General features: G+C 44.3%; 3 protein-coding genes across 3 annotated transcripts in view; all 3 read left to right on the top strand.

The window, feature by feature from the left end:
- The window catches only part of ttn.2 (titin, tandem duplicate 2), a 323,953-nt gene that overhangs the window by 52,302 nt on the left and 244,758 nt on the right, over positions 1-26,893 (top strand). The window contains exons 34-36 of the mRNA XM_078262434.1: positions 1,088-1,213; positions 2,237-2,425; positions 6,223-6,273. Coding sequence (XP_078118560.1) covers positions 1,088-1,213; positions 2,237-2,425; positions 6,223-6,273 — 366 coding nt within the window. The remainder of the gene's footprint in view (positions 1-1,087; positions 1,214-2,236; positions 2,426-6,222; positions 6,274-26,893) is intronic.
- LOC144525792 (myosin light chain kinase, smooth muscle-like) lies at positions 14,006-15,976 on the top strand. Its single transcript, XM_078262856.1, has one exon. The coding sequence runs from the start codon at positions 14,006-14,008 to the stop codon at positions 15,974-15,976; it is 1,971 nt and encodes a 656-aa protein (XP_078118982.1).
- LOC144525790 (titin-like) lies at positions 21,889-26,891 on the top strand. The gene is made up of 4 exons (XM_078262855.1): positions 21,889-21,931; positions 22,153-22,976; positions 23,052-25,971; positions 26,887-26,891. Exons 1-4 carry the CDS (start codon positions 21,889-21,891, stop codon positions 26,889-26,891), a joined length of 3,792 nt encoding a protein of 1,263 aa, XP_078118981.1.

Here is a 26,893-nt window from a genome sequence, read left to right as displayed (position 1 = left end):
TCCTTCTTTCTCTCCTTCTTTCTGTCTCTCCTTTCTGTCTCTCCTTCTGTCTCTCCTTTCTGTCTCTCCTTCTTTCTGTCTCTCCTTTCTGTCTCTCCTTCTTTCTGTCTCTCCTTTCTGTCTCTCCTTTCTGTCTCTCCTTTCTGTCTCTCCTTTCTGTCTCTCCTTTTTGTCTCTTCTTCTTTCGGTCTCTCCTTTCTGTCTCTCCTTTCTGTCTCTGCTTTCTGTCTCTCCTTTCTGTCTCTTGTTCTTTCGGTCTCTCCTTTCTGTCTCTCCTTTCTGTCTCTCCTCCTTTCTGTCTCTCCTCCTTTCTTTCTCTCCTTTCTGTCTCTCTCCTTTCTCTCTCTCTCCTTTCTGTCTCTCCTTCTTTCTCTCCTTTCTGTCTCCTTTCTGTCTCTCCTTTCTGTCTCTCCTTCTGTCTCTCCTTTCTGTCTCTCCTCCTTTCTTTCTCTCCTTTCTGTCTCTCCTTTCTGTCTCTCCTTTCTGTCTCTCCTTTCTGTCTCTTCTTCTTTCAGTCTCTCCTTTCTGTCTCTCCTCCTTTCTGTCTCTCCTTTCTGTCTCTCCTTTCTTTCTCTCCTTTCTGTCTCTCCTTTCTGTCTCTCCTTTCTGTCTCTCCTTCTTTCCTTCTTTCCTTATCATCTCAGCTGGTCTTGTAGTCGTTATATTGTCGGCTAGTTTACTTTAGAATAAAACATCAGATTTATAAACTACATGTAACTAGTAACTAAAGTAACTAGTAACTAAAGTAACTAGTAACTAAAGCTGGAACAGATGAATGTAGCGGAGTAACTAAAGTAACTAGTAACTAAAGTAACTAGTAACTAGCGGAGTAGAAGTAGAAAGTGGCATGAAAAGAAAAGACTCAAGTAAAGTATAAGTACCTCAACATTTGGACTGAAGTACAGTACTGGAGTAAATGTACTCAGTTACATTCCAGCACTGCATGAAGCTAACGTGTGTGTGTCTGTATATGTGTGTGTGTGTGTGTGTGTGTGTGTGTGTGTGTCTGTATATGTGTGTCTGTATATGTGTGTGTGTCTGTGTGTGTCTGTGTGTGTCTGTATGTGTTTCTTTGTGTGTGTTTCAGTGTCGGAGGTGGTTTCTCCCGACTCGTCTGCGACCGTCGCCCCCCCGGTCGTCATCTCGCCCATCGCCAGCGTCTCGGCCCGCGAGGGAGAACCAGCTCGCTTCCAGTGCCGCGTCCGCGGAGACGGTAAGACCACGCCCCTCCCACGCCGAGCTGCTACATCCAATAATAGTTTTTGTCAATTGTGCCAATTTTTTATCAATTCTTTTTTATTTTGGATTTTTAGACGTAATATTTTAAGAAAAAAATACAAAATATTTTAAGAAAAAAAGTCGAAATATTTTAAGAAAAAAATACAAAATATTTTAAGAAAAAAAGTCGAAATATTTTAAGAAAAAAAGTCGAAATATTTTAAGAAAAAAATACAAAATATTTTAAGAAAAAAAGTCGAAATATTTTAAGAAAAAAATACGAAATATTTTAAGAAAAAAAGTCGAAATATTTTAAGAAAAAAATACAAAATATTTTAAGAAAAAAATACAAAATATTCTAAGAAAAAAAGTCTAAATATTTTAAGAAAAAAATACAAAATATTTTAAGAAAAAAAGTCAAAATATTTTAAGAAAAAAGTCGAAATATTTTAAGAAAAAAAGTCTAAATATTTTCAGGAAAAAATACGAAATATTTTAAGAAAAAAAGTCGAAATAATTTAAGAAAAAAAGTCGAAATATTTTAAGAAAAAAATACGAAATATTTTAAGAAAAAAAGTCAAAATATTTTAAGAAAAAAATACAAAATATTTTAAGAAAAAAAGTCAAAATATTTTAAGAAAAAAAGTCTAAATATTTTAAGAAAAAAAGTCAAAATATTTTAAGAAAAAAATACAAAATATTTTAAGAAAAAAAGTCGTAATATTTTTTAAAGAAAAGTGGGAATATTTTGAAATAAATAATAATAAAATAAATGAGTGGGAATATTTTGGGAAATTTCCGATGTTATTGTCGAAGTTTTTTGTCGATTTTCAAGTTATTTTAACCTCTTTTGGGGAGTAGGTCATTCATACTTTTTGCGAGTGACAAATCTAGCGCTGCACACCACCCCCCCCCCCCCCCCCCCCGAAATCTACGCCCATGTGTGTCTCCACGGCTACTACGTCTTTCTTCCGTTGTGTTTTTGACCAACCCCTTCACGTTGTTGCCTTGTGTCCAGATGTGAAGCTCAGCTGGTTCCACAAGGAGAAGGAGATCAAGCAATCAGACTTCTTCCGGATGTCTCAGTTTGACGACAGCTGCCAGCTGGAGATCTCCAGGGTTTACCCAGAGGACGAGGGCGAGTACAGCTGCGTGGCCACCAACAACGCTGGCAGGGTGTCCTGCTCCGCCACGCTCACTCTGGACGGTAAGTTTGGCCCCCCCCCAGCACTGTGTACTTTACGTAAAAAGACAGTAAAGGCTGTAAAGGTGAATAACTGAAGCCAAAGGCACATGGTTTCATATGTTGTTACCTGAGATACAGTTACAAACTGACACTCACACAAACACTCGCTGCGTTGGGTTAACGGACACACCTGTGAAGCGACAAATGTTGACAAAAACAACAGAAAAGTGTGTGTGTGTGTAGTAGTACAGTGTGTGTGTGTGTGTGTGTGTAGTAGAGTGTGTGTGTGTGTGGTAGAGTGTGTGTGTATAGTGTGTGTATAGTGTATAGTGTGTGTGTAGTGTATAGTGTGTGTGTGTGTGTAGTGTATAGTGTGTGTGTGTGTGTGTGTGTAGTGTATAGTGTGTGTGTGTGTGTGTAGTGTATAGTACAGTGTGTGTGTGTGTGTGTGTGTAGGAGAGTGTGTGTGTGTGTGTGGTAGAGTGTGTGTGTATAGTGTGTGTATAGTGTATAGTGTGTGTGTAGTGTATAGTGTATAGTGTGTGTGTAGTGTATAGTGTGTGTATGTGTGTGTAGTGTATAGTGTAGTGTGTGTGTAGTGTATAGTGTGTGTGTGTGTGTGTGTGTAGTGTATAGTGTGTGTATGTGTGTGTAGTGTATAGTGTGTGTATGTGTGTGTAGTGTATAGTGTAGTGTGTATGTGTGTGTAGTGTATAGTGTAGTGTGTGTGTGTGTGTAGTGTGTGTGTAGTGTATAGTGTGTGTATGTGTGTGTAGTGTATAGTGTAGTGTGTGTGTGTAGTGTATAGTGTGTGTGTGTGTGTGTGTGTGTGTGTGTGTAGTAGAGTGTGTGTGTGTGTGTGTGTGTGGTAGAGTGTGTGTGTGTAGTGTATAGTGTGTGTATAGTGTGTGTGTAGTGTATAGTGTAGTGTGTGTGTGTGTAGTGTATAGTGTGTGTATGTGTGTGTAGTGTATAGTGTAGTGTGTGTGTGTGTAGTGTATAGTGTAGTGTGTGTGTAGTGTATAGTGTGATGTATGTTCTTCATGTTATGTATGTCGGTGTCTGATGTAGGGACTATTTGTTTGTATATGTCTGATGTCCTGTCACGAAGGGCCTTGCGACTGTTCTGCAAACCCAACTGCCCCACGGGGACGACGAAGTTATACTACTACTACTACTACTACTATAAATGAAATCAAACACATAAAGTCAATGGCGTGCTTCCTTTCAGGGCGAAAACAAACTGCAGACAGTCCCGCTGAGTCTCAATGGCATGTCTCCACCAGCCTCGCCTCTTTAAAGAAACCGTCCTCTGGCCAAAAGCCCCTTTTCATCCAGCCAATCACGAGCTGCACGGTGCAACACGGGGAGGTGGTCCGCTTCCACGCCTGCGTGTCCAGCATGCCGAAGCCAGACATCAGCTGGTTCCACAACCGTCAGCCGGTCCAGCCCACCAAGAACGTGGTGTTTCACTTCGACGAGGTGACCAACGCCGCCGTGCTCATCATCGTGGACGCTTTCCTCGAGCACGCAGGCCAGTACACCTGCCGCGCCGTTAACAGCGCCGGAGAGGCCGCGTGCTCGGCCACCCTCACCGTCACCCAGCAAGAAGAAGGAGACGAAGGTAACGTCGGGATCTGTCGGCTGCAGCCAGGTCTCCCATTTCTCTTCCTGCGAGATTAATTCATTCACCCTCCTCGAATTTCTCTTTATCGTCTCCGGACAGAACTCTTCAAGGGATGTCCCGAAACCAGTCCGCAGAATTAGAACCGGGTCCATTTAAAGTCTGCTTTAAATAGGGTTTGGTATCGTTTGGGTTTTTTCTGACACCGGTGGTAAACCGGTACTTTTAAAACGGTGCTGGTGCCTAAACGGTGCCTGAACCGATACTTTTTAAGAAAGTATATAAAAGAGATTCTCAGAGAACTTCTGTAAATTGAACAAGCAAGAAGCAACCCTCACACATGTTCTATAATGCACCAGGTTAATGTTAACATTAGGTCGCCCGGGTAGCTCACCTGGTAGAGCGTGCGCCCATATATAGAAGTTTACTCCTCGACGCAGCGGCCGCGGGTTTGACTCCGACCTGCGGCCCTTTGCTGCATGTCATTCCCCCCCCTCTCTCCCCTTTCAGGTCTAAGCTGTCCTATACAAATAACAGCCTAAAATGCCGAAAAAAGAAAAAAAAACTGCGTAGTTTCTGTCGCCCCCATGAGGAATTCTAAGGAATGACAGCCACACTGTCGGCGCATCCACATCCACATGATACAAGCCTTCCGTGATCGCTCCCCCAAAGCCATATAAATAAATATTTCGGGACATCCCTCCTTCAGACTTGACTAACCTCACCAGTTTGTTTGAAGCCTGGGATTATCACCTCACCTCCACCTTCCTCATCACTCCCCACAGGAACCAACTCCTCTCTCCACCCTCCTCACCCTCATCTCTCCTCTCCCGCTCTCCTCTCAGCTCTGTGAAAATTCTGGAAAATGCATGAAACTCACATGTATAACTTCCTGTGTCCCTCCATCCTCCAGGAAACTCAAACCCTTCTCTGTGTGATTCTGGTGTTATTAAATGTCCGTGTTACTTTTTCTGTTGTTGCGATCCTTCATCTTTTTCTTACAGATGTGCGTTTGCATTGTTTGATTGATTTTAATTGCAGTACATTACATACCACTTTTGCATCTAGTTGTACTAAGACCTAAAAGCAAATGTTATGAAAGTATCATATGTACAGAACAATGGTACCTTTAGCAAAATTATGATATGCATAAATAGAAGAATAAATAAGAGTTGCACCTTTGCTATCCAAGACATGCCTCAGTCTTTTTCAAAGTCTACAGAAATACAGATTAAATCCCAGGATGAGTCACAGACTTGTGATGTGTTTGGCTCCAGTCATTTTGCTACGTCAACTCATCGCTCTTAAGGCCCTGACACACCAACCCGATTATCGGCCTTCTGACAGTCTGGCGAGGTTGGCGACTCGAGTCTGTTCCATGTGCTCCGTGCCGTCGTCAGTCGGGGGAGCCGTCGGCCTTCATTTGGGCCGATTTGACTTGTTGAATCAGCCAGTGGGCAGTCGGACTCAAAACACTTACCGGAAACGACGAGCGGGGTGAGCGTGACGAACGCCTCTCAAAATCTGACGAAAATCTTTCAAACTGACCTTTCAGCAACTGCACGGCCTGTTTCTCTCTTCAAATGTTTTCAGAAACACGTTTCACTGAACTATTTCAGTCCAATATGAGATCGTATTCTGAACGAGACGCCATGATGGTCGGGGAGCAGCCAGACCCACGTGACGCGTTCATCATTTCCAGTGTTCATTTTTTTGGCGACAATACAGATTCGCGCCGCCTACTGTCATGGAGATGTATTACGTCTACGCACGCGCAGAACGTACGCTCAAGTCGGCGTCTCTTCGGTGTGTTCCGAAGCACTTTTTGGACCGACGGGAGATGATCAGTCCGACTGGCTTTTCTGCCGATGGTCGGCCGCCGGGTTGGTGTGTCAGAGCCTTTAAGTGAAAATGCAAACCTGTCGTACAAACCTGTGTAATGCATTATCACTGCGTGTGTCATAAGAAAGACAATTCATTCTTTATTAAAAGTTTCCTGAAGTATTGGATCATCTTTGATGGAGCCAAAACACAGAAGGTGAATGCGTTAAGAGTCCAGCAATGAAAAACTGAGCGAGGTGTGAATCCAGTTCCTCTTTATGGGAATGAATGTGTGAAGGAAAGATTTTGAAGGCCCTCCCTAGATCTCTCCTGCACACAATCAACGTATTCATGTCATCTCTTTTCTTCGCAGTGACTCACGTGAGAGAGCAGATCGAAGCCAAGATTGAGCAAGAAGTCAAAGGTAAGGTCACCGTGTGTAAAAACAAACAAATTATCACACAGAAGAATTCGGCACGGTGAAAAAAGGGACAGTTTAACCAGCTTTTATGTTTGATTTGATTGTTTTACATTTCAAAAGCAGTCTGTCAGCAGGTAACTTTGATGCAAGCTTTGACTCGTTGAAGGTGGAGAAGCTGTTGAGAAAGTTTAGAAAACAACAGATGTGTGGGTGTGCATGTTTCATTCAAAAAAAGATGTGGATTATAGTTGACCTGCATCCACAGACTGCTTTTAGAGTTTGTAAATATGTCGTGATGTTGAACTGTCCCATTAATAAGAAGTGATATTTGAATTTCCACGGTAGCATGTCATCATTAAAGGTGCTGTAGGTAGGATTGTGAAGATCCAGGACTTAGCCAAAACATTTGAACATCGACAACTTCTCAGTCCCTCCCCTCTTTCCACTGAAGCCCCAAACAGTTTCCTAAGCCCCTCCCCCCACAAGGGAGAATGAATGCGTGTGCCTGAGCAGTGATTGACATGCAGATAGACACCCCCCCTGGCCCTGATTGGTGTAAATGAACAGTTAGATACTCCCCTGGCCATGATTGGTGCATCTGAACAGTTAGACACGCCCCCTGGCCCTGATTGGTGCATCTGAACAGGGAGCGGTGGATTTTTGCAAATCTCACTACAGGCTGTAGGTGGAGCCAGAGGAGCTGATTATTTTAATGACCTGCTTCATGTAGTTCTACTGGAACATAGGGTCAGTTTCAGCAAATATGGCAGAAAGGTAGTTTTATAAGTCTTACCTACTGCACCTTTAAGTGTCTTGTTAAAAGAAATTCCTACGGTCTGTATTATTCTCCATGCTCTTGTTCTGATCATATTTCATGGTTTCCCCCAGGCAACACTGATAAAAACTTGCTTGTACCAGTTTTTGACACGGTTTGCATCCGAAAGTTCAATTTCATTTTTTGGCATGAAGGTTTTCTTCTGATCTTTTCCCAGAAAAGGCGCAGGATGTGTATCTTTTAAAGCTTCCGGATATGAAATGCCCTTTAAAAGATATGGAGGTTCACTGCATCTGAAACTGATACCTTCCTCCTGCAAAATATTTCTTAGCCTGGCTTGCAGATAGTGGGATGTCATTCCTGTGGTTTGCACTAAATAACACCAGTAAACTATATTAGTTCGAATAAACGCCTTCTCACCCAATTGTACAGCTTCATTTGTTTTGGAATACGAGATATGTTTTGGAGAGCTTTTCCTCTCGTTGATGCATCATTTATTTCCTCTTAAGTTTTAAGGATTAGAAAGGGCGTTTATTCTCCTGTCTGCAAGTCAGGTAAGGGATATTCTAGTGTAAAGCCAAAGCAATTATCAATAAAATAAAACAGGCGAATGTAAGCAGCCCATCTGGGAAACATTATGCTTTTTTTAATGATAATAAAATAATTTATGTTTTGAAGAAATTTCCACAGACGAAGGATCAAAACTTCCTGAAGGTTTCTAATAAAAAGAACCAAGTCTTGCGTTTATTCGAACAAATATGGTGAGTGAAATTATTTCTTATGGCATTGTGACTCCCAGCATGCATTTAATATTTCCATTAATGATTCATTCAAATCCTTTTCTCTCTTGTTTTTAACCCCTGGACGTTGTGTTGTGCTGACCGTTGTCCGTTTCTGTTCACAGAGCTGTTTTATCATGAAAGCAAAGAAGGAACGCCGCAAAGCAGTGCAGCAGAACTCACCGGCACTCGACAGCTGAGAGGAGCCTTCTCCGACACCGAGGACTTCCCCGATCACGGCCTGGTGTCGGCCAATCGCTGCTCCAGCAGAACCTCGTCCATCAGCTCGTGGACGGAGAACATCAAACCTTCTTTCACCAAGAAACTAAAGTTCCAATCAGTTCTCGAAGGAGAACCAGTGGAGTTAAAGTGTAAACTGGTTGCAAGTCCTCAACCAACTATCCTTTGGTTTCATAACAATAAATCTATTCCTAAAGAGCGTAGACGTAGGATGTGTACAGACAGCAAAATGCACATGCACACTACCAGTCTGGTTATTGATTGTATCAAAGAGAAGGACTCCGGCAGTTATAAAGTCATGGCGATAAACACGGAGGGTTCTGCCGAGTCCACAGCATCACTTTTGGTGTCACTAAGGGAAGAGCAGTCCGCTAACTACCTGGGTTTTGTTAAACGCTCTGCCAAAGCCCACGAAAGCATAGACACCATGGCAGAGCAGAGGAAAGAGAGGAAGTTTAGGGTCGACCTCAGGTGTGTTGGGTCCCCGTTTGACAAGATGTCCAAAGTTCATCAAGGAAGATCTCGATCTAAGAACTCTTTGGTGCGTACTGTTTACTTCAGGGCCGATTCCCATGCGAAAGAAAAAGAGACAGAGAAAGAGTCCAAACGTTTGGAGACTGCCTCTGAGCGCGCCCCATCCCCTCCTGCCATGTTCGACAGGTCCGAGCGCTTTAACGACAGATTCAGTGATATCTACTGCGACCGGCGCACCGGTGGAAGGTTCAGTGACAAGTTTAGCGACAGGTGCAGCGACAGATACAGCGATAGGTTCAGTGACACTGAGAGCCTTCACAACGAGGTAAGAACAAAACTTACCACACTCCAAAAAGCTGTCAAACAGAAGAAGAGGCTTTCTATCTCCACCATGTCGTCCTCTGAGTTCGAGTCAGAATCAGTTGCCAGCGAGTCGAGCTATGCCGAATATGTAGAGAGGCTCAGGGTCAAGCCTGCCTCTTTGCCCGATGTCCAGCAATTCAATCGACCCTTCGATTTGGGGGAGAGTCATCGAGAGTTTCAAGGTAAAAGCTCAAACAGGGAGCACTCTCAGCGTCGTATGAGGCATTCATTTGAGCCTCAGTCCAGAACCAGGGCCATTCAGATCATGAGAGGCGATTTGGTTGATACAGTGGTGCCACAGACAGAAAGGAAATCAGGTGAAACGTATTCAGAGACCCTGGGGGATAAAAAGGTTGAAAGTTTTGTTGAGTCTCGGGCAGATGATAGAATCAACCAAATGGTAAGTGAACGTCACAGTGTGCTCGCTGACCAAAACGTGGAGTCTACAAAGGTGGAGGACGGGCTGCGTCACCCTGAAGTCCTGTACTCTGAAACATTAGCATACCCAGAAACTGCAACGTACACTGAAAGCAAGGACTCTGGTCGAATTAGGCCTGCTCAAGGGAACGTCAGGGAGAAGTTAACACCAGAAGACATGGCAACAACAGAAACCGATGCTCCATTTGAAGAGAGTGAAGGCAAGTCTTTGAGGGCTCAGTATGAGAAAAGCATTGATGCTGAACGAATACAGTGTGAGGAAAAACTTCTTGCCTTGCGAATCAGGAAATGGCAGCAAGGAAGTAGGATGTCAGAAGAGGAGATATTTCACCCTGAAACTGAGCTGCCCATGCCAGCAGAGATGCAGTACATGGAGCCTGTGGAGCAGGAAGTGACGGAGGAAAGAGCAACTGCAGAAACTGAGGCCATGCCTTCATCTTTCCATAAATCACCCAGAATGAAAGCAAGGTTGGTAGATCCTGAAGGTGCAAGGGTGTCAACACCCAAATCACCTCAAGTAAAAGCCAGAGGAGAAGAAATGAAAATGTCCACCTCCTTGCTTAAAACGTCAGCCACAGTGGAAGCCAAATTAGAAGAAATTAAAGTTGAGCCACCACAAACATCCCCCATAATAAAAGCTAGAGGAGCAGAAGTGGAAGTGGAGTATTCACCTAGAACAAAAGCCAGGGAAGAGGACAGACTGGGAAAGTCACCCAGGCTAAGGCAATCTACCAAAGAGAGGTTCCTTAGTGAAACTGTAACACCAGAAACAGTCGTGCAACACCAAGAGGAGTGTGAAGGGGAGTCTTTGAGGGATCAGTATGAGAAGAGCCTGGAAGCTGAACGGATGCAGTGTGAGGAAAAACTCCTGGCCCTGCGGATCAGGAAATGGCAGCATGGTATGCGAATGTCAGAAGAGGAGGAAACTGATCTGCCTTTGCCAACAGAGACACAGTACATTGAGCCTGAGGGGCACATTTGCACCCAGCACGAAGTGGTGGAGAAAAGGGTAGCTGTAGACCATGCTACCATTTCAACACCAAAGTCACCTAAAGTAAAAGGTAGAGTCGAAGAGGGCGAAACATCTGCCCTTTTGCCTAAGCCCAGAACAAAAGCCAGACCAGGAGATTTGGAAACTGAAGCATCACTCATGCTGGCACAAAAATCCCCCAGACTAAAAGCAAGAGCAGCAGAAGTGGAAGCTGAGTCATCGCCTAGAGCAAAAGCCAGAGCAGAGAAGATGTTGTTTGAGAAGACAGGAGAAGAACGTGAGCTCCAGCTGTCAAGGGAGAACCTCTCTGAGCTGAAGAATGAAAGTGAGAAGTTTGTCAGTGAAGAGGAGGCCTTGACTCAGCGGATCATGAAATGGCAACAAAATGTTCAGATGGAACAAGAGCAAGCTGTGAAGCCAGAGTCTGAATGGGTAGAGGGTTACTCCCAGATCCAGGCAGAGAAAACCACTGAGGTTGGATTAAATGTTGCAGAGGCATCTGCTTTGGAATCGCAACCTGAAGTGGTCCGTAGCAAGAAGACTTCACTGGGAAAGAACGCCAAAGAGAAGTTTCTTTTGAGCGAGTCGGTTCCTGCTTGTTTCCAAGATCAGCAGGGTGATAGCCTGCAGTGGCCACCTGCTCGCGAGCTTCCAACAGAGGGCCGTGAGACCAGGTTGCAGAGGGACAGTGAGTACTTTGTAAGTGAGGAGGAAGCACTGGCTCAGCGGATCCTGAAATGGCAACAAGATGGTGTCGAACAAGATGAAGTAGCTGAACTGGACTCTGAGTGGGCTTTGGGTAATCAATCAATCAAACAGCCTGGCTCAGGGTTGCTGTTTGAGTCCCAAGTTCCAGCATTAGATAGTGAACTTCATCGTGGTGGCATTTCTCACGAAACCCATCCCAGTGAGCTTCCAACTCTTGCTCGTGGAGCCATATCAACAGAAAAACCTTCACCTCTTCAACATGCCGCTGGGTATGAACCATCTCCTCCTTGTGAGCCTTCTTCAATTACAAGGCATTCTCCTACACATGCTGGTTTACCACACAATCTGAAAAGAGAGGCAGAGAGGAGACAGAGCAGGGAGGACTATGCAATGGCTGCAGATAAATCCAGCTACCAACGCTTCCAGTCAGACGTAAGAGAGGAGAGAGGGACGAGAGAGGAGATGGGACCAACCAGAGAGAGCAGCGAATGGAGACAACAGAAGGATTTTGCAGGTATGAGGAGAGAGGAAATAAGTGGCGATCCAAAAAGGTCAAAACAGGAGGGTGAAATGAGTGTAGAAAGCCTTGAGCTTGGAGCTATAAAAAAGGATGAAAGGAGAGCCCGAGAGGAGTCAAATTTGAGAGAAGGAGTTTACAAAACTCAAGAGTCGAACAGGATGAAACAAGGGGATACAAGTGCTGGAGGCTCCCGTCCACTATTCGTGAAGGAAATATCGTCAGTCAAAGCAAAAATCGGTGAGATGTCAGAGTTTACCTGCCAATTCCAGGGTGACCCTGTACCCACAGTCACTTGGCTCAAAGATGGCCACCCAATAGCTGACAACCCTGACTATGATATCATGAGCAAATCTAACAAATCAAAGCTCACTGTCTTTTATCCAACAACAGACCACAAGGGGACATATGACTGTGTCATAACCAATAAAAACGGCAAATCCATCTGCAGCGGCACTCTTGAGATCTCAGACAAAAAAGTGGCGAGAAAGTCGGTGGCCGCACAGGAGGTGGTAGTTACAGAGGAGCCAGAGAAGGGTGAGGAAAACCAGGAGAGTGCGATGGAAGCAGAACTTAAGACCTACATGGATTCAGGAAAGGCAACACTACAGGTGCCTCAGGCGGTGACCCACAGACGTCTCTGCTCGGATGAATCTTTTGGCTCCTCAACTGTAGAAATCAGAATTACCGCTGCCACTCCTCTCCCTGACATGACAGAGGAACTCAGTGAAGAAAAACCTCAAGCTTTTACGGAGAAAACCTCAGATGTGCCAGGCGATGAAGGGGCCTCTCAGACTGTCAAACACAAATTTACTTTCTCCTTTGATGTGGTTGGTGAAGCTCCTCATGTGGTCAGCGAATTAGTGAACATCTCCTGTTCTGAGGGCAACACTGCTGTGTTGGAGTGTGTAATCACAGGTGAACTTGCCCCAGATATCGCATGGTATCGTGACGACGTTTGCCTCGAAATCACGGCCGGAAAATACAGAAGTGAGGTAGATGATAAAGTGTACAGGCTCTATATTCACAGTTTTACAGACGCCGATGCTGGGGTGTACAAATGTGTTGCTAGAAATAAGATGGGCGAAGTTACAAGCATCTCTGATGTGTCATTTCAAGTCGCAGAGCCTGTGCAATTTTCAGAGGGTGGCAGTTTTTCCGAGGATGTCAAGAAACCTGCCGTATTCCACAATGCTGCCATCACTCACACTGAGGACAGTATCAGTAAGTTGAAAGATAAACCTCTGAGTTCACAAGCTGCATCAGGCGTAGCCAAAGCCCCAAAATCCAGACCCAGTGTCTCAAGAGAGCCTCCGACTGTATCCGGATGTGGTCTGTCGGCTTCTGCCGCTGTGATAAAGGTTTCTCAGATTAAACAAGCTTTTGAGTCAGACACTGCAGTTGCATTACTGCCGCCCCCCTCTCCCGAGGAGCAGAGAATGGAAACACTTTTCCCTGAGGAGTTTATTCCTGCGGTGGCCATTTCCCTTGACCAGCAGGAACAAGTAATTGAACCTGGACTCCATGCAGAAGGTGGTGTTAGCGTTGCTGTTGCTGCAAAAGGAAATCCAAGTTCTCCCAAAGATGTTCATGAAAGAGCAGAACCAGATTTCACTCATATTCCTGCTTCAGAAAAATCTGTTTCCCTTCAAAACCCTGTAGCACCTGAATCTGTCTTTTCCAAGACCTCCCAGCCCATCTCCTCTCAGGAGGACGGCCGTGAGATCTCTAGTGATGTTGAAGAGGGAGCAGTTTCAACAGAAAGCCACAGTGTACTTAAACAGTTTGTGGAGGAAGTGCAAGAGTCTCCAAACCTGGTGAGGCCTAAAGCACAGAAACCTGCTCAAATGCCGCGACAAATGGAGGCATGTGAAGTGGAAACTGTGAGGGAGGACACTGTGCATACATTTGACAGAACTAGTAGCTTTATTCCTTTCCAATCTGAAAAGGTCCCGGCAGTAAAACGATCCGTCAGAACTTCAGCTCCAGCTGAAGAAGCTGGTAAGCCTAAAATAACTTCTGAATCTCTCAAACAAAGACAAGGTGCAGCTGCAGGGTCTTGCTCTATTCAAAGCGAGGCAGAAGTTGAAGGTATGGTAGTTGCTGGTGAAGAGCTGATTTCAATTCCAGAACCATCGATGGACAGTGGTGTCTTCCTAAGTATGCCGGAGTCCCAGGCCGATGTGACAGAAGTAGCAGAGGAAATAGCTGGTGATATAGTTGAGCCTCGTGCACAAATCAAGGGTGAAGATGAGAGCATTGATTACTTGGAGCCAGAACCTAAACTGCTTATGGTCAAGCCTAAAGTAGACCGCAAAATGAAACCACTTCTTCCTGATGATGCTGCTGAGGAACCTCAAAGCTTGGTTGCATCTTTACAGGAAAGAGGACGTTTGCACAAGGCCCCAGAAGCTGAAGCTGGAGGAGCAGCAGCAGCAGCTGTTGGCTCCATGGAGGAAGAGGAGGTCACTTTTGGCGCTGTTTATGACTATTACAACCCTCCAACAGACTGGGGAAGACCTCTGTCCCCTGAGTCGGAGATGTCAATAGAGATTGGCAGCACTGTGAGTGAAGAGCTAGCCGAGGTAGCCGAGCGGTTTTACACCCCAGGCTCGTCTACCGAGGTCTCACAGCCAATTGCAGAGTCCTTCCAGACTCCCAAGTCTCACATGTCCTTCCATACTCTAAGTTCTGATTCACCTGGTGGGTTTATGACCCCTCAGGAATATCCCTTCTCCCCTGTAGAGCATAAGCGACCCTCGACAGGAGGCTCCAGCGAGATGTTTTTCTCACCAGTTCAGTTCTTGACTTCTCCTGGTGACGAGGGCATTGAAACAACACCTCCTGGAATAAATGTGGACGAGAATCGATACCTTACCAAGGGAATAGGCCTGGCGACTCTTCAGGAGAAAGTGCAGGGAATCCCTCCTGCTTTCCTCAAACCTCTCATTAGGAAAAGAGTGTTTGAAAATGACTCGCTAACATTTTACGCTGAGGTATTTGGCCTCCCTTCCCCAGAGGTGAAATGGTTCTGCAACAAAACCGAACTGGTAGCAGACGACAGAGTTAAAATGGAGAGAGATGGCGATAGCATCTCGCTAAAAATTCACAATGTCACAAAAGCCGACCAGGGAGAATATATTTGTGAGGCTGTGAACTATGTCGGGGAAGCCAGAAGTGTTGCTTTAGTGGGAGTTGTATCACAGGAAGTGAGGTTCATGCCTGCCCCTCCTGCTGTCACCCATCAGCACGTGATGGAGTTTGATGTGGAGGAGGATGACTCATCTCGTTCTCCCTCACCTCAGGAGATTCTGCTCGAAGTAGAATTGGATGAAAACGAGGTGAAAGAATTTGAGAGACAAGTTAAGATCATCACTATTCCTGAGTACACAGCCGACAACAAAAGCATGATCATATCTTTGGATGTTTTACCGAGTATTTATGAGGAGGGCGCTGTGGACTTTGTCACCCAGGAGCATGATGATTTAAAAATAGCTTTCGAGGTCACTGAGATGCCTCCACGGTTCATCAATCCCATCTGTGACATGGAAACCCCAGAGGGTACCACTGTCATGTTTGAGTGCTCACTGATGGGAATCCCATCTCCCATCGTGTCCTGGTTCAAAGGTGACAAAAAGATTCCTCACAATAACAAAAAATACTTGCACTCATCCGATGGAGACAACCACTTCCTGAAGATCTGTAAAGTCACAACACAGGATAGCGGTGTGTATACCTGCAGGGCTATTAACGTTGTCGGGGAGACTTTGTGTAGGGCCTGTCTGGTGGTGTTAAACGCCAAGGCTTTCTCAGGGAAGACCAGAGGCAGGGAGTTGACAGCCGTGTCTCTCGGAAGCGCCAAAGTCCAGCCGCAGAAGTTCGACATGGTGGTCGGCAACACGTCTTTTGACAGCGAGCAGGTGTCAGAAATTGAGCTTGAGTTTGAGTTTGAGCAGGAGGCAGATGAGTCGCAGCGGGCAGTCAGGCTGGTGGCCAAGACTGACAGCGAAATGAGCGAACAGGGAGAGAAGTACGTTAGCATTAACTTTGATGTATTTGCTGAACCATCAAAGGATGACAAGATAGAGTTCAAAGGGAAGTCCTCTGATATGTGTAGCTTCCAGTTCCAGGTGACTGAGTCGCCGCCTAAATGCGTCATCCCGTTGACTAACGTTACAGCAGCGGTAGGGACGCCAGTTATCCTCCAGTGTCTGGTTAACGGTAAGCCAAACCCCACCGCCGAGTGGTATAAAGATGAAGTCCGAGTCACAGGGGGCAGGTGTATAATCCAGGAGAAAACTGCAGGCCATTTTAATCTGCTCATTACTAACGTGACCCAGAGTGATGCTGGCGAGTACAAGTGCATAATTCAAAACACAGCCGGGTGCGTTGAAACTTCTGCGCTGCTAAAGGTGTTTTAGAGGTTTAAGGGGCTGGTTGTCCAGAGAAATTTACCCTCCAAATTCTTTAGTTGTATAATTCTTGACTACTTCATGGTTGTTTTAGCTGCAAAGATCGATTATGTCGCGTCAATTAATCTCTGGATTATTTTCTGGATGAATGGATTAGTTGTTTGGTCTCTAAAATGTCAGAAAATTGTGAAAAATGTGGATCAGAGTTTCCCAAAAAGTCCAAGATGACGTCCTCAAATGTCTTGTTTTGTCCACAACTCAAAGATATTCAGTTTCCTGTCCCAGAGGAGAGAAGACACTAAAACGTATCACATTTAACAAGCTGACATCACACAAAACGAGCTGTTTTATCATAAAAAAATGACTCGAACTGATTAAATTAATAGTTGACGACTAATCGATTAATCTTTGCAGCTCTAGTTGTTTTCACGTTGTACTTAAGATTAAGACTTGTTAAAACTCTTGAGAAAAATAACATGATGACCAATAAAACAAAATTAGTGAAGCAAAAGTTGAATGAAACACCTATGAGCCCTCTAAAACCTTTCTATTCTCATTGGTTGCTCATCACTGTTAACACATTGCAAGTACTTGCCTAACAGCAAAGCTAAGACTCGCCGAACGTGTAGAATAGTCAAAATAATCTTTGGCCAACCAGCCTGTATGTACGTAGTCATGTGGGGAAAGTTATGAAAAATTTTAGCCTGGAAATCCAGACCCAAATCCGAAAGATTAAGGGTCTGGCATTGAGTAATGAAAATGGCCCAACTCGAGGGGCGGCACCAAGCATGCATTTGAAAATCTCACTGCACGCAATTGGATAACACTACGCCCAATCACAACAATACACGGGGTGATGTATCCACAGCCCCAAACACTTAGCTACCAGAGGAGCTAACTGGTAGATTAAACTCTTAGTTACCAGCAGGAGCTAACTGGTGATTAATCTCTTAGCTACCAGAGGAGCTAACTGGTGATTAATCTCTTAGCTAGCAGAGGAGATAACTGGTAGATTAAACTTTTAGCTGCCAGAGGAGCTAACTGGTGATTAATCTCTTAGCTACCAGAGGAGCTAAATGGTAGAGTAAACTCTTAGCTACCAGAAGAGCTAACTGGTAGATCAATCTCTTAGCTAGCAGAGGAGCTAACTGGTGATTAATCTCTTAGCTACCAGAGGAGCTAACTGGTGATTAATCTCTTAGCTACCAGTGGAGCTAACTGGTAGATTAAACTCTTAGTTACCAGCAGAGCTAACTGGTGATCAATCTCTTAGCTAGCAGAGGAGCTAACTGGTGATTAATCTCTTAGCTACCAGAGGAGCTAACTGGTGATTAATCTCTTAACTACCAGAGGAGCTAACTGGGAGATTAGATTCTTAGCTAGCAGAGGAGCTAACTGGGGATTAATCTCTTAGCTACCAGTGGAGCTAACTGGTAGATTAATCTCTTAGCTACCAGAGGAGCTAACTGGTAGATTAATCTCTTAGCTACCAGCGGAGCTAACTGGTAGATTAATCTCTTAGCTACCAGAGGAGCTAACTGGGAGATTAATCTCTTAGCTACCAGCGGAGCTAACTGGGAGATTAAACCGTTGTCATCTGTTTAGCTCACCTCTGGCCCGCCTATATCAGATACAGCGATGTGATTGGTGCAGCTCGGCTACAGCATCATTACTGAATGCCAGAATGACTCGCTGAGCAAATTACAATTGTGCTCTCGCGAGAACTCTGGATTTCCAGGGTAGAAAAATGTATCTTGGGGGGAAAAAATGGTTGAATAATATCAACAGATAAATCTGCTGATACTTTGTTCTTTATTTATTGTAAGTTGTGTAAACGGTTGTTTTATTTCAATTTGTGGTTGAAAATTCTGGGTTTATGTTTGCTTTTGTTCTGGTAACACTTTAAATGTGAGCTGCTTTGAGATGTAAAGATGACATTATGAAGTAATGTCTTTACAGCTCTCAAACTACATTGGTTGGGTTTAGTTCATAGTCGAGCGGTGTCACTACCCGATGTGAGTTGCGCGTGCGTCACTTTGTGACAAGTAGCCTAAAAGAACCTGCTAACCTGCTAACGAGAGGCTTCTGTAATGTCAATACAATAAAAATGGACCTACATAACAAAGTTGGTTCACTGCTGGCTACAAGTTAGCAATCAGACACAACAAAGGCTGTCACTTGAATGGCGTTTTGAGCTAACGTTAGCAATCAAACAATCATAGATAGCGAAAATGTTTTTGAAATGATTTGCATCTTCTGTTATTGTTTGTAAAGAGAAAAGTTTATTATTTTATGGATTTCACAAATTTCAGTATGACACGTTATGCCGTAAACCGTTTAAATCTGAGCTCAACTCACATCTGCACTTGGGTAGTGACAGCAGCTCAAAGAAAAATGTCATTGGTCTGTTTTTCAAAATTGTGCTGTTCACATCAGGGAATATTAGGCATGTGTGTAAACCAAACATCTCATATACACAAAACCTTCACAGAAATACATATCATTGGCATTTTGAAATATTTCTTTTTGTTAAATTAGCGACAGTGTTTGTGAGAAGCTACAAAGCCAAAGTTAAGAAGCAGATCTTAAAAAAAAATAATAATAATAATAGGAAATTAAACATGAGAACTCAATACACTGCATGTACAGTACCACCTTTACTTGGGACTAGAATCAATAAATCAGGATAAACTTAAAAATATTGTTTTAAAAGGTTCAGGCAAACTTGTCAGCCTGGTGACATCCCTGCATAGTGTTGGTTTGACCAGAAATCAGTAGTTATTATGAGTTAAAATGTGAAATAACAAATATTTAGTAGTGAAATCTACATGCCATGTAGAAACTGGGTGTGTTAAAAAGAAACGTGCATTTTAGGGATGCACCGAATCCAGATTTTTGGGGTTTCGGCTGAGTCCTGAACCCCCTGGTTGAGATTCTGCTGAGTCCTCGTCCCGTCCTCAGTCCATGAACACAGTCAACACATTAATGAAGTAAACAGTGACTGTCCTTCCTTTGCCGTACCTGAAGTTGCTGCATTCTGGCTGCTGTCTGTAGATTCCTTCATGCTCAGCTCGTATTCTTCCAGATGTTTCATACCAGATGTTGTAACAGCGGTGATGTTGTGTATTGTTTAGGGTCCTCGCCACCACCAGACTAATCAGCATTGCAGATTGAACATGTAGCTGGACTTGAATGGCCTTCTTTTGACTGAAAGTACTGCCAAACAACACTTTTTCTGCTCACCAGTTCCATTTTCACTTTCTCAAACGCTCCACCTACGTAAACACCTTCCCGTAATCAACGGCGCCGTCATTACGTCGACCAGCGTAGTGCAAACATAGGGTTCGGTTCGCTGGGAAAAAATTCTAAGGTTCGGCAGAAACCCAATCCCGTCAAAAAGCCCAATATTCAGCCGAATCCTGGATTCGGGGCATCCCTGGTGCATTTAACTCAAGAACTGCGATTAAATGAGAAAGCAGACTTGGATATTTTTGATATCTTGCAGAAAGAAAGAATATCAACGAAAAAAATGTTTTCTGAATGTCAGCTGGGTTTTGTGCTAAACTGCAGAAGTTTGGTTACAAAAAAGGAACTGCTGTGTTTGAATAATAACAAAATAGAAACAAAAGCAGTAATTTGTTTTACTTTGCATCACATAATGCTTACTTGAAATGATTCGGTTTATTGTTGCATGTGTGACTTGGATAGATTGTTGCAGTATTTTTTTTTTGATTTCTTTGTGTGTCTAAGAGTTTTTGCTGAGTGTGAATGATATTTTTAGGATTTTAAAGCAAGATGGTAATCCATAATAGAGAAGTAAAAATTTTAAAAATGGATAATACTGTGAAACTTTTTTAAAATTTTAAATATAAGTCGTGATGTCTTGTAAATATGTGTCCTTTTTAGGAGTGTATGAGTGGTATTTACCAGTATAAGTACATTTTAAAAAAGGTAGATAGAAAGAGAAATTCATAGTTTTATTTGTACAGACTTCATGTTAGTTTGTCTCAGAGTTTATATAATAAAATATGATGTTTTAAAGTTGGAGTCTGAGCTTGCTCTTTAAGTGTTAACACCATTTATCAATTGTAACATTTACAGACAAAATACAGGTGTCACAAATTACCTTTGTTGTGTAAGACTTGTGATAATTGGATATATTTTGATACCAGTGCCAATACATTACCTGATTTTGGAACTGATACCAAATAATGACCTTTTCCTGAGGTCTGTTCTGACAAAAACACAAAACCGTTTTTTTGTAATTAAGCCAATTGATCAATTTGTAATTTATAAGTAAAGTTAAAAGCAAAGGTGTTGAATAATTCTGATATATAACCAGAAAAACAAACTACTTTCTTCAGCTGAGAAAAAGTCAAAGAATCATCTATCCGTTCGGGGGAATGTGTTCAAAATTTCAAAAGGCAATAGGCTTCAATTATGTGTTTTTACTAGCCGACGAACTTCCAGCAAATTTGAGATTTGCTCTGCAAGTCCGTCTGGCCAAGAGCCCATTTAAGCCCATTTCCTATTTCTCCAAATCAAGGCACCAATCACAACCGTTGAGGCGGGCTCTACACCAATCACAACCGTTGAGGCGGGCTCTACACCAATCACAACCGTTGAGGCGGGCTCTACACCAATCACAACCGTTGAGGCGGGCTCTACACCAATCACAACCGTTGAGGCGGGCTCTACACCAATCACAACCGTTGAGGCGGGCTCTACACCAATCACAACCGTTGAGGCGGGCTCTACACCAATCACAACCGTTGAGGCGGGCTCTACACCAATCACAACCGTTGAGGCGGGCTTTACGCCAATCGCAACCGTTGAGGCGGGCTTTACGCCAATCACAACCGTTGAGGCGGGCTCTACACGATGACGATAGCGCAGCGACCCTGAAGCAGATTTTGTACATAACAAAGCTGGCTGCTGCTGTGGAATATCCGTAACATCGCTCGTTCGAATCAGCTGTCGCGTCTGTTTTAAGCGATTTGAACGTTTCCTTTTTGTTAAAAACCGAGCAAAGAACAACTCTCGAAGTCTTCATATCTAAAAAAGATGTTGTCGCGGTCTTGCCGACTGGATAGGTCTATCCAATTGCACCCAGAGGCATTTGAGCGGCGTCCGTTGGTGACGCCCCTTTGGAAATGGGCTGTGAATGAAGCTTCCCCAGACCCCCTCTCAGTTACAGCTGAGAAGGGTCTGGGGTCAACCAGGCTATGTTTCTACAGCATGAAAAACAAAATTTGGATGTCTAGTTATGAGATAGATTTCAATACACCTTTGTAACTGCAACTACCTTTAAAGAAAATGTTTGGCTTTTTGAAAACATTTACAAAATACATTATTTTATTTGAAAACCTGGCTGACAAAGACAAGGTAAAGAATAAACACAACATACAAGTAAAAGTCCAGTAAACATTTGGATATGGTTGATGAAATACAAACGGAGTCTTTTCTAGAAATGTTTCTGTCATTTGTAGCTCAAACTAAAAGCATTTCATCTCTCTTTCTTGCATATTTTAGTACGGCTGTCGTCTCTTAATGACCTAGTCAACTAATATGTAACTAGGGTCTTTGTAAACTGAAAGATTTCATTTATATCTATTATTGTTTTTATTTTTTGCGGTATACATTAGAAATATGATAGTTGTCACTTTAAAGTGAAAAATCTAAATAAGCATTGACAAATATGTTTTTGTTGTTGACGAGCACCAGATTTTAGGAGATTTTGCAGCAGTCTCCTCCAGAGGGAGAATTGGAACAAAAATCCTATGACTATTAAACGTGTTTCATGCTCCTTGCGTTCAGCACGGTCAGGGCTGTCTGGACGGCTATATAACGTAAACACAGCCTGGGCGACTGTGAGCGGAGGGTCTGATTGCCGGGCCAGGCACCTCCAAGATATTGTAACAATGTGGACACCGCGTTACAGTGATTGGCTACAGAAGAGAAAAAGTCAGTTCTTTGAGCCCCTCTGAATGAAAGACAAGACGGTTCGGGGCGACCATGCACGCCATCCGCAACGCCCCAACCACGCTGAACGCAAGAAGGATGAAACCCGTTTTAGTCGACTTCTTTTTGAGAATTTCTGTGTTTAAGAACAGCCATAATATTTGCCTTTATCAATTCAATGTTAATATATTTTGTGTTGGTCTTGCTCAATATTTTCCTAACAGAGCGTTGTAGCACCACCATCACCACTGTGGAAGAACAAGAGGAAACCTACTACACTGGTGTCCAGTTACCACAGAAAACAAAAACACTTGAACTCAAGCCAGAGCCCAAACGTTACTCTTCGTCTTTAGAGAAGAAAAAAGAAAAGCCAGTTTTCCTCAGCCAGCTCGCCCCAGCAGCTGTAACCAGTGGGGAAACAGCCAGGTTTACCGTCAAAGTGTCCGGCCTTCCAAAGCCGACAGTTCAGTGGTCTCACAACGGAAAAGTGATTAAGAGCTCCTCCATATACAAGCTGATAGAGACAAAGGAGGAGTACACGTTAGTTATCACTCAGGTCACATCTGAGTATGAGGGCGAGTACTCTTGCACCGCCACCAACAGATTTGGCCAGACAACATGCACCACATACCTCGAAGTGAAAAAGCAGGATGTTAGCCAGGCAGAGAAATGGGTTGAGAAGATGTTTAAGGTCACAGGTCAACCCCCAACTTTTACAGTTCAGATCCAACCGGTGAGGTGCTCAGAAGGAGGAGAGGTTTCTTTTAATTACAAAGCCAGTGGTGATCCAATCCCTGATGTAAAGTGGTTCAAGGGGGCTTTCCAGATCCAGCCCAGTAGAAACTGTATCGTTATAGCCAACCCAGATGGATCTGGCGTCATTAATATAAAGAGTGTCAAACAGGAAGACAGTGGGCTCTATACTTGTAAGGCCTCCAACCAGTTTGGAGAGGCGTCTTGTAGCGCTGAGCTTGTTGTGTTTAGAGAATCGGCCTCTGTTTCTCACAAACAGGAGCATGTGACCATGGTTCAGAAGAAAGGCTATAAGGTAACGACGACAGAACAAGCAACAGAGTCTCGCTTGTACCAGGTCAGCCTCCCAGGTCAGGACAGATCAGATCAGATGGTTTACACCATTGGCACTGAAGACCGGCAGATCATTCCCAGTGAGCAAGTGGGCTCCCTTAGAGAACTAGACATCTCTGCTGCCACTATTCATCGTGAGCAGTTGACCCACCAGGCAGCAGTGCTTCAGTCTCACGAGATGGAGGAGAGGGTGTCTGTGGTTCCTACCCACCCGCCTCAGGTTTCAGCTGTTCCTGTGAAACAGCTTCACGTGGCTGCGTTCACGTCGTCTGTTGAAGAGAGTCAGGACCTCACTGAGCAGCACTGTGATCGCATTCAAAGCCCTGAGGTCATTGAGCTTCAGGCAGCTAGAGAAAAGAGGTCAATGGTGATGTCAGCTATTGCCGAGGAGCTCACCACACTTTCTACGGTTAGCACAGAGCCTCTGTCCGACAGGAAGTCTGCTAAAGTCACACCCACTTCAGAACCTAAACATCTAGTCAGTGGGCATCAAGTCGAGTCACAGTTGCCCTTCCTAAAAGAGCAGTCTCAGGATATCCCCAAACCTCAGGAAGAGAAGGGTTATAAAGTTAAGGAAGGTGTCAAGATTTTATACTCAGTCCAGTCTGCAGAGAAACGGGTGCTTGCAGAGGGCCACACAACTGAACTAGCAACAGCAGATTCTGCTGTAAAGTCTTCAGTTGGGAAAGAACAGCACCGACTTGTCTTGGCTTCAGTCAGCGAGACCAAACAGACTCTTTCCAAGGAGACTAAGTTCTCCTTGCAGAGGCCCGTTGAGGAGACAGCCCATCTCTGTAAGGATAAAATGATGAAGGTGGCTCTGACTGCGGAAGAGAACCAAATGTTGCAGGCTGAGCCCACTCAGCAGCTGCCAAGTCTGGACAGTGCAATGTCCATTCAGTCCCAGGTAGAAGGGGAGCAGTTGTTGCACCTGCAGGTTATCACAGATCAGGACCTCCTTCCATCTGAGAAAGGCTTCACCTGTGAGAAACCAGAACCGGAGCAGGCAGGAGTCAGGAAAAGTCCCACTCTGCTTTACAGCGTTAGCCAGGATGAGCAGAGGACAGTAGTTTGTGAGGACACATCAGAGTTTGAGGCCAAGGCTAGCACCATGACTATCCAGCCCCAGAAAGAAGCCCGTACACTTCTGCATCTTCAGTCAACCCAACCTGTGGAGGCGCTACCCAAAGAGGGTATTCTCCTAATTGAGAAGCCTGACCAGCAGGTTGCAGCGCAGAAACAAGAAAAGACGAGAAGCCACGCAGCTACCTCGGAAGAGAGACGGGAGCTCACAGCAGATTATCACACAGAGCTGGATTTGTCTGTCACTGGCAGTCATCAGTCTAGGCTTCGAACTGAGCCCAGGCCTCAAAACATCCTCCAGCTCTCTTTCCAGCCCATGCAGCTGCCAAAGGAGACACCAGTTACCACTGACATCAAGCAGCAGCGAGCTTTGGTGCAGAAGGAGGATCGCTTAAATGTGATGCATGTCACCAGTGTGGCAGACAGTCTGGCTTTAGAGGAGGGTCACACTGAGAGTCTTACAGCTGTGGATAAATTCACCTGCCAGATGGCTGTAGAGCCAAAACTTCCCGCCGAGCCAATCCAGATTGAGGAGAAGGAGATCTCCACTGAGAGTAGTGTCCTTCTAGAGGCAGCAGAACAGGACTTTGCTGTTCAGATCCAAGAGGGCCAGTCAGTCAGACAGTCAATAGTGATGGACGAGAAGCGAGTGCTGACGGGTGAGCTCTCTCAGTTGATTACCAAATCTGAGTCCACTAAAGTCGTCGTCACCAAACAGCCGAAACTGTCCCTTTTGGCATCAGAATCAAAAGACACCACACCTCTTCCCAAAGAGATGACGTTTGTGATTCAGATCCCTAAACCATTCAGTCTAAATATACGTAATCAGCTCAGAGATGCCCTTCAGTCTGCTGTGGCCAGTGACCAGCCAGTGTTGCTGGCTGATGTCGTAGGAAGGTTACAAGCTGTAGAAGTACAAGAAGTCAAGGTTCAAAGAGAGCCTAAGAGAGCCATGTTTACATACCTAATCACGACGACAGGTGCTCCCATGGAGATCACTCTGGCTTTTGAGGGTAAATACCCTCAGACAGCTGACCTAAGGACTGAACTCCAGGCAGCTTTCCAATCCATAGTGTACCAGGAAGCCCACGTTCTTACCTCAGAACAGCCGGGCACTATGCAGTTAGACAAACCTCAAAGGGCGCAGGTCACCTCGACCCACTCTAAGCAAATGCTGTCATCCATGGTAGAGACTGTGAGCGTGGCAGAGAGTGCGGTGGATTTCACTGCGGTAAAATCTCAGGCTGCTGCACTCAAGACAGAGATTAAAATGGCAGTTGAATGTGCTGCAGCTGAACAACAGGTTGTGGTGCAGGAATCTAAAGCAGCAAAGATGGAACAGTCCATCTCAGCCCAGGTACAAATTTCTACAGAGTCTCACATGGCTTTTGAGCAGTCGGTGCAGGTTTCAAAGCAGGAGGTTAGGTCAGTTATGGTGAAAGGCAGAGAGAGGGATGTAGGAGCAGCTATGGTTACCACTACCTTGCCTCCCACAACTGTCCCCACCGAACAGGTGGATATCAGCTTCCAGAAGGAGCACAGGGAGGAGTTCTTTAAAGAAGAGATCACAGTTTCCCGGCCAGAGCAGAGAGAATACCCTGTAATAGTCACCTCCCTTGAAGACGTATCCATCGATGAGGATAGTAAAATAACCTTTAGCACCACCATTAAGTATGTCACAAAGGTAAACTGGTTTTTCAACGGGCAATTGGTGAAATCTGGCAAAGAGTTCAAGTGTTCCAAAGACCACGACACATACACATTGGTTATCAACAAAGTTGTCAAGGAGAGGCATCAAGGAGAATATGTTTGTGAGGCTGAAAATGAAGCTGGCAGGACTACAACATCTTCAAGACTCAATGTGGTCTCAAGAGGTTTGATAACAGGAAAATTTAATGTATCATTCATTCATTCATTCATCCACTTCCTCTTAGAACAACTAATCTTTCACGTAAATTGGTTCATTAAAGACAGTAGATGCTAGATCCCTCAGATATGCGTGTCAACGTCAACACGGGCATACTGCGCAGGCGTCAACACTTGGGCTTCAACTCCCATCAACAGACGTTACGAACGTGTTTTATTTTTACACTCACTCTTGGTTGCTGATGTTAATAATTTCTCCCCAATTTTGGATCACATTGCTGTTTGAACATCGGTTGTCATTGCTTCTGGTACATGTCCAGTTGTGAAGTTTTGGGGTTAGAAGCATATATAGGTGAATTCTCTTTGAAAAAAGTGCGGCTATACTCCGTGACAGTGGGTCTTTGGCTGAAATGATGGACAGGAAGCCCAAGTGTTGACGCCTGCGCAGTATGCTCGTGTGTTGACGTTGAAACATGTATCGGGTGAGATCTAGCATCAACAATTCAAGACATGAAATTATGCATTTGTCACGTTGGTCTCTATATTCATTTTCATAGCTCGGCATGAGCACCCTTAGCAGGTCATTGGATGATACTAACTCACCATGTCTTGTTTGTTCCACATCATTGGTCAATATTTGCCAAAAGGCCAGAACCGTCACAGCCATGCAAGTTTATCTTTACTCTCTGTAGTCGATAAGCATCTCGAAAAATGGTTGTCATGATTCTGGCCTTGAGGTAACTTTCACGGTCTTTCCATGGTCACTTTGGCATGTCGGTGTCAACAGGTTCCTTTGTTTTAAACCCATGGTCTGTCACTTTCCTTTAGGTCCATTCTCTCCACAATGTCTCTCTGCATGCTTTCAGGTCTTCAACTTGACATTGCTTCATCTTTCACAAACTCTTTGTTTCTCTTCCTTTTAGCCTGAAC

This window comes from Sander vitreus, chromosome 11 (assembly GCF_031162955.1).
Source record: "Sander vitreus isolate 19-12246 chromosome 11, sanVit1, whole genome shotgun sequence".
Taxonomy (NCBI): Eukaryota; Metazoa; Chordata; class Actinopteri; order Perciformes; family Percidae; genus Sander; species Sander vitreus.
The sequence above is the reverse complement of the archived record's forward strand: the minus strand, read 5'-3'. Positions and strand labels throughout refer to the sequence as shown.